The sequence below is a fragment of the Falco biarmicus genome, chromosome 2 (assembly GCF_023638135.1).
Source record: "Falco biarmicus isolate bFalBia1 chromosome 2, bFalBia1.pri, whole genome shotgun sequence".
NCBI classification, from domain to species: domain Eukaryota; kingdom Metazoa; phylum Chordata; class Aves; order Falconiformes; family Falconidae; genus Falco; species Falco biarmicus.
The window spans coordinates 122,372,457-122,387,793 of NC_079289.1; the positions used below are offsets into that span (position 1 = coordinate 122,372,457).

Below are 15,337 nucleotides of genomic sequence, written 5' to 3' on the forward strand. Positions count from 1 at the left end.
TATAATTATGTCTGCATGGCCTAATTTCTCCTTCTCATCATGGCTGCTTCCAGCCTCAGGATGTGTGTTTTCACATATGTGCACACATGAATACCTGCACACAGGCAATTATTTTCATATATATGTGGATTCAGGCACGCATGCGAATTAAACTGTTTGGAAGTAAGAAATGGGGAAAGTCCAAGGGTGCCATTTTCATCCAGAGAGGTGTGTGACCATGCAGACTGAGCACTTGCACGAATGTATTTGCAAAAAGATTGGAGCAGAAGCAGCTGCTTTGTCTTTGGATTAACAGAGATCTCCCCAGGCATTGCAAGAAAAGATAGTATAATTACCACTGAAGCCAAAGATAGCATATAGATGATTATCAGTTTTTAAGATTAAGCCATTTATTTAGATGTTTTCACACTTCTCTAAGAAAGCAACTCTAGGCACCATTCTGAATTTAAAAAAAATATAGTTGTGCACCACATGTTGAATATTCCCCATTAGCAACAGGTTTATGCATGTGTGCATTTTAAAATGTTTATTATGACAATCCTTGTTATGACTGTCTTAGATTTAGTAAATACCACATGATAATCAGACACAGTTGTTAGACCTTGAGCAAAATATGATTTAATTTAATTTTAACATATTGAATAATAGCTGTTTCTTGGTAAACTAAACTGAACACAGACACTCAGCACTACTTAGTTTCCTTGGAGGGGACAGTGAAAAGGAGGGAGGGGAAAGAAAAAAAACAACCAACCCCAATCTCTGTGGGAAAGTTGCATGAGAGGCAAGGCAGGATTACATTTACCATAAATCCTGCTTTCCTCCCTACTGAACACATGGGCACTTACAGACCCTTTAGCAAGGTAAACTCTTCACCTACTCAAGAAACAGGTATTGCCTTCAATGAAGCCGTAGGGACTGTTAAAAGTAAAATCATGTGGGACCCCAAAACAGCTTGGGCTGAAGTCAAGCACAGAGCAACTGTCTCAGCATAGCTAAGCCCTCGCAGAGAGGCTGTGCTCTCCCTTACCATCCTCCTGCTCTTTACTGCTGAAAATAAGATTAAATCAGCGTAGCTAGTCTTAATTTGTGTTATGAAACTGGTTAGCTTTCGGAGGAAATTTGTGCGAAGTTGCATTTGGTTGCCTTTACTCCCTGTTTTTATGTGGAGTACGATGGAACTTTCAAAAAGAACCCCCCCCAACTGTGTTTAATTTGTTTGATTGCAAATATAAAAACATCTGTCCAAATTACACAAAACCTTGTTTGGCACAGAAAGGCAGAAGAGTGCTTTATATTCAAGTGGTAATGTGTGCATTAAGTGGCACCCTAAGCTCTGAGCAGATACAGAATTCTTCGGCAAGCAGAAGGTTGCTGGTTTTTCCTGCCCTGAAAACATGAGTTCCCACAAAAATTCAGTCTCTGTGCAGTACAAGGTATCCTCAGATCCTTTCAGAAAGTATGCACTGACTGACAAGTTAGACCTCAAAGGAGTTTAATGATCCAGAGGTTAATGTAAGCAGAGATTAAACTTTGAAACAGTGTCTTTGAAAACTGTGGACAACAACATGCTGGGAAGAGCACTGCTCAAGTCACCTATGCATTACAGCACTGCTGCTGAGAATAACCAACATTTGCTTGACTTTTCACATCTAAGCACATAGTCCCCACTTGAAGCCATGCCAGTTATTCACTGGTGTTGAGCAACTAGAGGAACAAAGGCCTTGAGCTGCTCTTCTCATTTTGTGCTAGAATTTCTTAGAAGCAAGGTAGCTGGCTAACAGGATTCATTTACAAATGCCCCCCAAATTTATATGCCCAGAGTGATTAATGGTTTTCAGGTGTTGGGGACCTTAGCAAAAATATGTGTAGGAGGTGGGGCATGTGCACATGCTTGCATGTATAACGCAGCAGTTTAAGGGAACCATGTGATACAGAACAGGAATGCTATAGGTTATTTTTACCAAAGTAACACTAAAAATGAAAACAGGAAAAAAAAAGCTATTGCCCTGTGAAGACTTTGTAGCTTTCTCTTACAAGTCTTTCTTTGATGACACATGAGCTGCCATGTAGTTCTGCCTGCAAGCTGGGGGACAGCCAGGGAACGCCCCATGGAGGGCTACTGTGTATCCAACCCACCAGCTCGCTGCAACACAGTGGTGTTACTCCTGATGCATAGTAACATGTTATTTGCCATTTCCATTGCATTATGCTGTCCCTGCATGTCTTTATATGACAATGAGAGACTTCAGTGAGGGTTATAATGTTCCCATGGGGCTGGACCCTCCCCCCGCAAGCACAGACAACCCTGTATATGCCATTGTAGGTGATGTGCGGAATTAGACTCTATAACTCGAAAGTTATAAAGTAGGTATGTTTATTGCGCTTAGATGCACGGGGGATCGCTCCTCCACAAGCGTGCATGCCCGAAGTGACAAGTGACGAACCATCTCACATTTATACAATAAAACAAATGAATATTCAATTAACGCCTATACATATTCGTTACCTAAACCCCGCTTCGTATGTTAATTAGCTTATCAGTCCTTTGCCTGGAATGTGGTGGTCTTGCAGGTTTGTAGGTGATTCATGTTCTTGTGACCATCTGATCATCTCCTTGCGTCTCCAGCAAGGAGCGGTCTTCTCCAGCAAGGAGACTTAGCACTCACTCCCTCTAGATAGCATTGGAATATCTCTCATCCTTTTCTCATTCTTTTTTTTAATAGCCCCTTTGTTAGAGGAAGAAGGGTAGGTGTCTCCCCATCTCCCCTTTGTTAGAGGAAGAAGGGCAGGCATCTCCTCAAAACTGTAGGCGTCTTTTCAAAGCTGTGTGCCTATGTGACCAGACACCGCACCCATGACTAGTCACCATACCCACATTCCTTGAGCAGACATATACAATCACAATCGTTGTCCATTTTCCCCATTTCACACTATTTCTCCATATCAATCCCCCCTTTTCTATCAAACTAAGTAAATTCTTTTACTTAAGCAGTCTTCCCGAATGATATAAAGTACATACATAAGCGTTACCCTTTTAAACATTCTCCAAACCCACAAATATAACATAATGGTTAGTATTAAGGAAATTCCTAAACTGATCAATAAGATCACAATGGGGTGTACCATAGTGTTAAGAATTCCTGTTGCAGAAGGTGACCAGCCAAAGAGAGTATTCCACCAATTATGGTTTCCATCCTGTTCTACCTTTTTAAAACTTTCTTGATCCCCTCTACATCATGATGGATCGTAAGAAGAGTTTCGTGTCCCTTTTCTTTGGTTTCTTCCAGTATACGTTGTAAATCTGCATGTTTTAATAGTTCTTTTATACTACTTATATTTAGTCCTATGGGGGTAGGAATTATCATCTGTGATAGGGTAAAGTTAGATGTAAAATTACAGATACAGTAATTTGGATATTGTGCAGTCTCCTTTACCTCCCCATCTATGGTTATTGTGTTACACTCTAGTTCTCAAACACGCACATCCCTTCCCTGCATATATAATTACTGTTTTCAAGTTTGCATTTGGTCGGGCCTCGAAATGACATATTTTCTGATCTGTATCTAAACAAGTATCCTGAGCTATTATAGTATTGCATTCACAGAGGAAGCCCTGCTGCTCTTGCATAATAGAAGATTCTAAATCTACTGTTTGCCACTTGTTGCCTGTCTTTCTGGCCCATGTTCTATGTTCAAAAGGATATAGGAACACCCCATTATGGTTAATTCCAAGGGCTACAATGGGGTGTATGGTAATTATTACTGCATTATGTATGGTTAATACAAAAGCTGTGATTGTGTGTGTGTTGGGGTCGTAGGTAAAGTTCACCATACTCCACCATGACTGGAGTTTTCTTTCTACCTCCGTAGCATTGTCCCAAACCATCTTTCGAATTTCCGTAGGAAATATGCCTTCCTCTCCTTCTCTTATTATGGATGCAGCTATTGATTGCATCCACATTTGGGCTTGGATACAACTTAGAGCCGGGGCGACGTCGTCCTGTAAACCACCTAACACCTTAGTGATAAGCTGATGATCTTCCATGTTTGTTCCCACCTGGGGAGTACCTTCGATATCAACCATTGGTGTGCCCCTAATGCTAATAATGAAGATTTTAGTGGTTGTTGTAGTTTTGATAGATCGGCCGTGGTGGCGGCTAGTTTATCCATTATCACCTCTGAATCCATGGAATTTAATACTCCGAGTCCTGTTCCCAACATTCCAGTTACATCTCTCACTATTCTGTTTTGATAAATATTTCCCCTTTTTCTTAACCAAGTTGTCCATCCCTCATAAGAGGTCCGTAAGAAGAGGGAACAGGATGGCTTAACATCAGAAACATTGACTTGTATTTGTAACTCTATTCTTTTAAGAGACCATTCTGGGTTAAACAACATTTGTTGCTGACCTGTATTTTTGATTACATATGGTCCAATTGTATAAATTTTTGGATTTGGTTTAGTTAATTTAAGATCAAGCGTTAATGGGGTTGTTGTAACTGTGGTGGTGGTAGGAACAGTGGTTAGCAGGATTGTTATTTTAATCTTATAAGTCAGAGCTGTTCTTGGGGATTCCTTTCCTAGGCATATTATAAAGATGGGCTCGGTTAAGGTAAAATTGTGCCAACATTCCCGTGAATTAAAGCACATGGTTGTATTTAGAAGGGTAAATTCCTTATTTACCTTTCTGACATTAATTAGGGTGTCTCCCGAAATCTTGGTGTTATCCTTTTCATTCTATGTTTGACACCCTACTTTTATCCTATCTCCTAATTTTCCCCATAATCAGTTGACTTTGTGTACATCCTCCCGGTCCCATTGATTCCTTTGGTACACCTCATTTTCAGAAAAAACCACCATAGCTAGTTTCGTCTTTGAGTCCACCTTTCCCATTATTCCAGTGTGTTTTTTCTGGGCATGATTCCAAGGCCAGTTATCAAGCTCTTGGTTGTAGGCAAGAGAGAGGGTACAAAAAACCACAAATGGTTTAAACCCACTATTGATCACTTTAAGAATCTAAACATTCCTCATATATACATATAAAATCTGTTTTGATCAAAATATCTTTGTTTGAGTTGGGGCTTACTGATAACAAGTTGGGCAAGACTGGCCACTGGCTCAGTCCCAGACTCTTTTGTTCTATATTGTTTGTTGTGGTGCCCTTCCCATATGGTGGATCTACAACCGCTCAGGTTCACTTACTTGCCACCCACATTGTTCCCATTTGTCCGAGTAAATTTGAGTTTCAGTTCTTTTTTATCTGGGGTTACTTTCCACGAAGTTGCAGGGGCTTTCTTAATCCGGGTATGGTGAATCCAAGAATTCTGCCCCTCAACCTTGATTGCAGTGTAGGTGGTGAGTAGGACTTGAAAAGGTCCGGTCCACTGTGCTTCCAGGGTTTTATCTGCAAAACACTTAACGTATACATAGTCCCCTGGTTGTATATCGTGAACAGGTCCATCCAGACCCCTACTACGTGTTCCCATCACATGCTTCTCAATTCTTATTAATTGTTTGTTTAGTGCCACCATATAGGAAGTCATTGTTTCTTCACCAACCTGTGAAGACATCCCCTTTTGTACCCCAAAGGGTCGTCCATATAAAATTTCAAATGGGCTAAGCCCCTCTTTTGCTCTGGTCTAGTTCGAATTCGTGTAAGAGCTAATGGCAAAGACTGGGGCCAAGTTAGATTTGTTTCTTGGTCTAACTTGACAATCTGTTGTTTGATTAGATGATTCATCTTTTCCACCTGGCCACTCGATTGTGGTCGGTATGGGGTATGTAATTGCCAATCTATTCCTAGATGGTGGCTGATCTGTTGTACTATTCTGGACACAAAATGTGGTCCTCTATCCGAGGACATTACCGCTGGGACTCCAAACCTAGGTATTATCTCTTGGAGTAGTATTTTGGTCACTTCCCAGGTTTTAGCAGTTCTGCACAGGAAGGTTTCTGGCCAACCTGAAAAGGCATCTGTTAGTACCAATATCGATACCCCCCTTTTCTAGGAAGTTCCGAGAAATCGATCTGCCAATGTTGCCCTGGAACATTTCCTCTACTAATGTTCCCTAGTTTTATTTTATTTGCTGTATTGGGATTGTTGCGTAAACACATTTCACATTGCTGAGTCACCTGTTTTATTACAGTATACAAGTTTCGCCCTATCAATTTCTGATTTAGACTTTTATATAAAGCATCAGCTCCCCAATGCGTCTTATTAATAATAGGGCTGTGGTCCATATTAAATTGGATGGTACCACTATACGACCATCCTTCAAATAAGTCCACTTATTTATTTTTATTTTATCATTCATGTCCTGAATTACCTTTAAGTTTTCTTTAGAATAGTTTGGCTCTTGATCTGTACTTACAGTTTGGATTTTATCGTTTGGTATTAAGGATAATTCCTCCTTTCCTACCTCCTCTGTTACTCGTCTGGACTCATGGTCGGCCAGGCGGTTTCCAATTTCCAAATCAGTGCCTCTATGGGCCACCTTATGTTCTTCCTTCCTGGATGACCCTCTTATAACAGAGGGGGCCATTCCTCACATCAAGGTCTGGCATGGCATATGTTCCCACCGCTCAACGCCTACTGGGTTGCAGCCAACAGTGGAGCTCAAGATTCTTCTTGGTGGCAAACACCGAGGCCAACCCAGTCTTGCCCTTGACTATGGTAGGAGGCACCTGACCAACCTTATTCCTTGCACTTCGTTGTCAATGCAGTTTCATCTGCACATCCCATAACAAGTCACTGTCATGGCAAAACACACAGATTTACATTAGTAGAACTACTACAGAGTGTATTTTATTGCACTTTTTCTGCCAATATCCCCACAGCCTTGCTGACCAAGGGATATTGTTTTTATCTGAACTGAGCAAGCCTCCCCCTTATCATTTTACTGTAACAGGTAAAGCATTTTTCACCTTTCCTGGAATTTATTTTCAGATACACCTGGTTAAAAATTTCTTTTACTTCAGGGAGGTCCTCTTTTCCTCTTTTCTGTTGAATTAAAGATAAGCTCAATATTTCAATTACTTGATCATTTTTAACTTTTAGTTTCATTTCTCCTTCTTTAAAGTCTAGATGTTCTAATAAATCTCATCCCAACAAAGATTTTGGTGAATTTGGCATTCTTATTTGTTTTTTTAGTTTGTACTTTAAAGGTTTCAGGATGTTTTCCTGGTGGCCAGCAGCTCCCACAACTTTAACAATTTTTTTTTTTTTTTTTTTTTTTACTGAAGTTTAACAAGTAAGTTGGTTTTGTATTCACTAAAATTCCACCTCATACCCATTCCCTGCCCTAAAAGGGGCCGTTACTGGTCCTGTTGTACTGCAAATGCTGCAGCAATTGGGGTGACATTGTCAGGTCCTTCTGCTCAATTGTCAGCAATAGCAACCCCTCCTCCTTACCAGCAGAAGGGTTCGGGGCAGGAGATGCTCTTCCTGCTCTGCAGGTTACACAAGCCTGCCTCTGCAGCAGCACTTCTGTTTTAACTCTTTCTTACCCTGAATGCAAATCTGCTACTTGTTGCTTTAAGTCTGTGTTCTTACATATCATGCCTTTGCAGGCAAACAGAAAACATCCTGCCATGCATCCCAGCATGATTCAGTCGCACCTTCGAGGGGGTACGGGGGTTTGTACAAACTCACCCCAATACTTCAACACTTTCACAAGGTCTTTGATTCTCCACCCACCCCCATCTCAGGTTTTACATACATCAGTACAAGTTTTTATATCTTACAACATGTCTCATTCTGGTTGCTCCACAGAAGGAACCGCAACCTGAGCTTTTAAACACAAAAATTTCAACAAGAACATCTTTCTAGTTTAGGTCTTAGGGGTTTTTTCCTATCCTTTTCTAGAGCCACAATCAAAGATCAGGTGATGTTAATCCCACACTCTTTCTAGTGCTAGTACCATAGGATCCCGAGGGGGTACTAATCCACAGTCCTTTTGCCACTCAGGTTTGTCCTGGAGGACGAAGAACATGTCTGCATATGATACTTCGTCCCATTTTCCTTCTCTTCTCAGAAACAACATTAATTGCAGGAGAGTGTTATAATCTAACGTTCCTCCCTCCTGAGGCCATTTCGCATCACTCCCCAATTTATACAAAGGCCACCACTGATTACAATATTTAATCCATTTCCTTCTATTTTTGGTACCACCCTGTCCTACGATATCCCTCCAATGTTTTAATATACAGCCCAAGGGCGATTTTTCACAGGGCTTACTCCTTCCGTTTCCTATTTTGCAATTTTAATTACTTTGTTTTTCTCCGGCCGCCTTAGCCACCCAAGGTCGGAAACGCGGATAGAGCTCCTTACTCGCTTTGCACTCAAACGCGCGTCTCAAGCACTCTTGCACTCACACTCAGTCAAAATAATTAAGCTATACACGGAAAATCAAAATGCGCATCTCAATCACACCATTCACACTTTCCGGGCAGCCCTCACACAAGCAGTATGTTATACGGTACCGTGCACTTACATACAACTTTTAGGAACACTAACAGTTCACAAAGTATGCATTTCAATGAACAATTGCCAAAAAACAAACAACAAACAAAAAGCCAATTTTTCCTGGTCTTAAGCAGAGTGTTAAGTTTTCCGGTATTTGCCACGAATTACCAGATTATTATTTTTCAACACACATTTCATAACTCCGAGTTTTGAACATGTGACAAGACAACACATAGAACAAACAAGACATAGAGCGCTATTTCAGTTGTTACATTCTAGGAACTCCCCAATTCTTAAGACAACCTAAAGGAAGTTTCTAGCTTCCTCTTTTTCCTACGCAAAAGTTTCCCTTTTACTTCTGCTGTGAGGTCCCTCTTGTTCCTGTGAGATTCCGCCTTATTCCGTCCCGCCCCCCGCTTTCCGTCATGAGGCCTCCGGGCTTTTAGGAATGGCAGTAACCTCGGGTTGGCAATACAGTCAAAGTTACTCCAAAAATAGCCGTGTTCCTAACCACTTTTGATCTTGAGTCAAAGACATCCTAGAAATTTTAGCTTTTTAGCATCAAATATTTTTTAGTAGTCCTCTTCTGGGCACAAAATCTCCAGAGTCATTAGGATTTTTATTTTGCAAGTTTTGCAGCACGCATTTTCCATGTGGAAAGCTGAGTGTTAGCAAGACCATCCCCTCAGCACTGACGTGCGGAATTAGACTCTATAACTCGAAAGTTATAAAGTAGGTATGTTTATTGCACGCAGATGCACGGGGGGATCGCTCCTCCACAAGCGTGCATGCCCGAAGTGAGGAACCATCTCACATTTAGACAATAAAACAAATGAATATTCAATTAACGCCTATACATATTCGTTACCTAAACCAGCTTACTCTCACTTCCTATGTTAATTAGCTTATCAGTCCTTTGCCTGGAATGTGGTGGTCTTGCAGGTTTGTAGGTGATTCATGTTCTTGTGACCATCCGATCTTCTTCAGCAAGGAGACTTAGCACTTTCTCCCTCTAGACAGCATTGGAATATCTCTCATCCTTTTCTCATTCTTTTTTTTAATAGCCCCTTTGTTAGAGGAAGAAGGGCAGGCATCTCCTCAAAACTGTAGGCGTCTCCTCAAGGCTGTGTGCCTATGTGACCAGACACCACACCCATAGCTAGTCACCATACCCACATTCCTTGAGCAGACATATACAATCACAATCGATGCCCATTTCACACTATTTCTCCATATCACCACAGTAGGGAACAGGTCGCTGCAGCTTTAGGCATCCTCCTGTGGAGGGGACCCCAGGGCAGAAGGGTTCAGGTCACTGAGGTCTACTCATGCCTTATGCCTCTTCAGGAAACACAGCAGTTCGAAAGCAACACATGATAAAAGCTCATAGGCCTAGTCTCTGGGTGAGTAACTTAGATTCTGAGACATGGATAAATTTCAGTTAGCCCCAGATTTGGTTGCAGAGTGATTACTTCCCTGTAAGAACTGATAAATCAAGGTCTGGTTTCCACCCTTTGCAAGACCACCTATGATTTCAAGTCCCATATGGATGGGCATCACTCTTTCCATACATTCTTTACACAATTAGGCTAAACCAGCCATTATTTCTTCACATCAATTTAAGAATTAGGACTGCTGGTACATTTTGTTTTGTCTTCAGTTTCTACTGACAAATGCAAATAGCCAAGGAAGGTCCTTCCTAGTTTTCTCAGGAGAACAGCTCTACCAAAAAGGTTATTGAGAAATGTTCTCACTTGAGCTTTGCCTGTGTTTTTTCAGGGACTCTTTCACCCACAGAGCTAACCACATGCATTCACACACAAGCAGCTGAACACTGTGGTTTAGGATAATGTTCCTTTACCCTCAAGTGGCTTGCCCCACCCAAGGTAAAGCAGAATGTTTATTGTCTCTTAATCTGAATGACTGGTACAAAATGACTTATACATATGAAGGCACTGTTACTTCGCTTCCATCTTCCCTCAGACATTCAAACAGTTAAGGTAAAACTTTGCTTTCTTTAAGCCTTTGGCTTCTCTAAAGGTGCATGCATGCACTGATTTACCTGCCATAAATAGCAGACACATTCCCATTGCTTTCTGACAGAAACCCAGGAAAATCCCATTCCAAAGCCAGTTTATTGCTCCGCTAACAGACACCTTTGAAAGCACATCGGATCACATTACATGAATGTATGTGGAGATGATGCCTAAATTGCTGGGATTTGAGTGAAGGGTGTGAGGTCTTACACTTTGGCTGCATCTTCAGCATAGATTTTTCTCCTCTTCATTCTGGTATTTTCCTTAGGTCCTGTCATCGCTGGGAAAATCTGCTTTCACTGTTAATAAGCTCTGGAGGACCTGTTCAACATTTAGAATCTATATGCTTCTTTTAAAAACCAAGAGCAAGATTTTCAGTAGCTTTTAGGCATTTAAAGATACTGGTAGCTTTCTAGTAAGGTCTTTAAACAACAAGAGCTGTGCACCCTGGCATTCAGAAACAAGCTGCAGGGCAGCAAAAACGACCTTCAATTCCTGTCAGTACACAAAAACCTTTCAGAGAAGCTAAGTAGGATGAGACAGGCAACAAGCTGAAACACTGAAGGACTCTTCCAGGCATCCCTCACGCTTCAGGGCAGGTTTGCCTCATAGTGACGTTATCTGATAGTAATAACCCATCCAGACCTACTGCTGGGATGCAGTGAGCAGTAGGAGTCACACACACAACTCTACCACATTTCTCATCAGGACTAATTTTGTCTGATCCTTCCTTTGGGACCAGGGGGAGAGACAAGCTGTATGGATGGCACCAAACACAGGCCGCTTCCCAGGTATCTGTGGCAGATCCCAAGACCCAGACAGCTCACATGAGGCCACGAGGGAGGCTCTCACCTCCTCCCACAAAGATGTTGGCCAAGTCCCCCATGTAGCTCGAGGTTATACAGTAAATAAACCTCCACATTCCACCTCAGCTAGTTACAGGCACTAGCCCCAGCCAAAATCGATAGATGAGAAGCAATTTGTCATTTCCAGGCCACACTGTTTTGGTTATGATAGGTCAAAAAACACTAAAGGGAACACAGATGTAGTGACACCACCTCATTTCCTGGAGCCTTCCTATCTCTAGAAGTCTTACCTGATCTCCCTCAAAGTTTACACACACACACAAAAAAAACCATGGTGTGTGCTGCATAGTCACGCCTGTTAAACCACAGGTGCATTGCATGGCACTTGGCAGGGCCGAGGGAGCTTGGCACAAGTAGCAGGAGATTGAGTTCAGCCTGCAGGCAGGCTGGTGTCTCCCTCTAGGAATTTTTTTTCAATTATTTCAAATAGCTCCCACTCACACACAAAGCCCATGTTTTGTAACAAAAACAAGGAGGAAGATCAGATCCAAAGGAATTTTACCTATTTCCCTCGCAATTTATTCCACTGAAGTTCTCTTTAAAAAACAAAACAAAACAAAACAAAAAAACCCCCACCAAAACCAAAAACAAAACCTGGCCACCAGAAAAACAAAGTGGCCAAGAAACTAATTTAATAAACTCACTCTTCAAAATCCACCCTGCCCTTCATACTTGTACGTTTCAACAACAGTCCTAAATCATGCAATATCTTCTAATATTTTTTAAAAGGTGTCACTACATTTCTCTCTTCATACAGGCAATGCTTTTCACTGGGGAGAGATGCACAGAATGCTGCAAATTTTCCAGTAGCTGGGATTTTCTCTGCAGAGGCAGGTGTTACCTTACTCTGCTAGAGAAAGCCAAAGCTGCAGCCAGTAACTTGTTACAGAACAGAAAGGCCAACAGAGACAAGAGTGGGGATACACACACGCACACGTGTGCGCACACACACACACAGAGGTTGCTTAGGGTCCACGTACCCAGATTAAGCTGTAGCAGGTTAATAAATTACCATGTCCCAGCAGAGCCACAGTAGCTGATCACACACAGGCTGTCCTCACAGTCCAGTGCCACTGAGCTTTAAGCAGTAATACCGCATCCTAAGGCCCTAATACTTTAGCTCACAGCAAAGCAGCCAGTCGTGGGCTAAAAGCCACATTAAACTTGCTGGATATGAAGCATTCGCTGAAATGCTTTGCTGAACAAGGATGAGTGACTGTGCTTGTCCTTTAGCTACACTTAAAAACTCCTGTACATCTTGGCTTTGGTTTTCTTTGCCACATGGCAGCTGGTTGCATCCAAGACCTTAAATTCCTGGGACAGAAAGTGACTGCAGAAACGCAGCTGTGCAACATATGCTCCATCTAGTGTTTATTCACTAGTATTCCATTTTCTTAAACGGTTTGTTTTGCTGTTAACACATAGTTCCATCTTTTTTGTAGTTCATTTGTCTGTTTAGGATCATTATGGAAAATATCAACCTCCCACTGGTTGTTTCAACTCGCAATTTTGATTTAGTCTCCACTTACACCTTCAGATAATACACTAATTTCCATTGAGAGATTAGATTTCAGACAGCAAAATAGAGAAATGTTTTGAAAAGAGCAGTGAGCATTTCTCCAGGTGCTTTGCTAAAGCAAAGTGCATGGAGAACTTCAAGTAGGAGTAAACCATAACAACTAAATGACACCCAATATTATCACCTGGTCAATAACCTTCATGTCAGCACAGACCAGCCAGGGAAGCAGATTCTCTGGAACGGCCCATGCCAGCCGCCCGCTGCTCAAGCTGAGCGGTACAGTGGCGCCTGAGGAAAACGTGTCACGACGCTGGGGTGTGACACCTGTGGTGCCGCTGACCCTTGAGCCTGGCAAGTTTCACAGCTGCCTGCAGCCCATGCACACCCTCTGCCCACGGGTCCCTCTGAGTGCAAAGTCCCACCCTCCCAAATTATTTTGAGACCTATTTTGGATGCTATGCAGCATTAGAGGAGGCAAGCAGAGCTGCTTGCTGCCCCCTTCTCTAGAAATGCATTTCCTCCCCCAACCCCACCTACCTACCTCTCACATGTCCCTGTGGCTCTGAGTGGCAAAAGAGTGCCAGGAGGCAGGAGTTGCCTACCAGGCTTGGCTGTAGGACAAACTGCAAAATACCTGAATACAGGGAGAGTCCCCTTGTTACCTCCGACTGCCCCCAAATCTGCATTCATTTAGGGAGTTCCCAGTTCTTGGGACAAGATGACCCAAGCTTATATTTTGATAAGGAAGAAAAAACAACCCTGTTCTGTTGTGTTAGCAGGACTGCTGAGGCACTGGGATGGGCTGCCTCGGGAGGGGACAGGATCTGCAGCAGGGGAGGCCTTTAGAAAATGGTTGAACATCTCTGGAACAAGACTTGGATTAGCTGATAATGCTGGAGGCAGCGATGGCCCTGACACTCTCTAGGTGGCCCAGTTCTTCTAGGTGAGCGGATCAGAGCCCAGCTAAGAGCAGAGCTGGCAAAGAGCTGCTACAGAAATGGAGAGTCCCTCGACTCTGCAGCCACGGGGCACAATCCTCAGCACAGATTTAAGGTGCAGAGGCTGAGCTTTCATTGCTATGGTGTTGATAATTTAGCTTCCTTGGGCAGTAAGCCTTTAAGAGCTCCCCACATGCTCCTGCCTGCTCTCCCCCCTGTGCTGGAGCTTGCAGCAGAGCTCTCCAAACCTTGTGTCGTGGCACTGACACAAGCAAGAAAGTGGCAAATTGCAGCTCTGGGATGGGAGGGAGCAGGTCCCTGTATGGAGAAACTGCAGAGGCCATTGCCCAGGGTGTGCCAAGTAGTATAAAACTAAATGTGTATAAGGACATTTGCTATAATAGTACTATTTAAAGAGCTGCTAATAAACCAGATACAGCCCTGCTGCAGGATGTCCTCCAGGGCAACACACAAATGAGAACCAGTTTGCTGCAGAAAATGAGACCAGGTTCACCCTGATGGGAAACACACAACGTGAAAATACATTTTCTACCAACTGTGGGGTTTGTTGTATTTTTTGCAGGTGATGGCTGTGCTGCTCTTCCCTGTGCAGCTGCTGGCAGTGGCTCTCACCATTTACCTAGAGCTGGTGAGGTCTGCTCAAGGTGGCGTCTACTATGGGATCAAGCAGTTGCCACCCCAGGTGCCCCAGTACCAACCCCTCGGACAACAAGTACCTCACATGCCCCTCGGCAAAGAAGGCATCCCAATGCAGCACATGGGCAAGGAGATGCCCCACATGCAGTATGGGAAAGAGTACCCCCATCTGCCTCAGTACATGAAGGAGGTCCCGCAGATGCCTCTGCTTGGCAAGGACATGGCTCCCAAGAAAGAGAAAGGTAGGTTTGGCATGTCCCTCACCACCCCTACATGGACCCACCTGGTGCCCCACAGCACTGTTTGCCGGGGGGGGACTGGAGATGGGGAGCAGGCTGCTGCAGGCTGGGCATAACACCCATGTGCCCGAAGTACTGGCCAGGCTGGTACCTGGCCACAGGTGGACAAAATGGGCTCATGTGAGCTGTAGGGCAGCCCAGGGTCACCAGGGCAAGGCCACAGTCATCCCCTGGGCCGCAGCACGGCCTCCAAGCAGCCCTACCTGTGACGAGCCTCCAGCACCCGGGGCTGGCCCCAGGTTTGTTTGGGTGCTTGTGCCAGGCTAGGAGAAACCTCATAATCCCAACTGCATGCAGAAAACCCTCTGATGGAGTCTCAAATGGTGGCCCAGGTAGATGAGCCAGGGTCCTGCCCAGAGGTGCTCCCACTCTCACTGCAGTGACTGGACATGAAAAAAGAGCTAAGAGCCCCAAGATATGAATTTACAGGAATATCACCATTTTGTCCAGACCCTGAGAGTTAAAGGTTTGCAGATAAAAACATAGAATTGCTCTTCTGACTCTGCAATACTCTTTTTGTACATTATTTATGGGCATAATAGAGGCACTGAAGGTACGG

At 43.4% G+C, this 15,337-nt stretch overlaps 1 protein-coding gene across 3 annotated transcripts in view; it reads left to right on the forward strand.

Annotated features, from left to right (window-relative positions):
• The window catches only part of COL8A1 (collagen type VIII alpha 1 chain), a 98,401-nt gene that overhangs the window by 78,308 nt on the left and 4,756 nt on the right, over positions 1-15,337 (forward strand). For all 3 annotated transcript variants that reach the window (XM_056327817.1, XM_056327818.1, XM_056327819.1), the window contains one exon: positions 14,406-14,721. In XM_056327817.1, coding sequence (XP_056183792.1) covers positions 14,409-14,721 — 313 coding nt within the window. In that variant the 5' untranslated portion in view covers positions 14,406-14,408. Of the gene's footprint in view, positions 1-14,405; positions 14,722-15,337 lie in introns of those variants that run through there.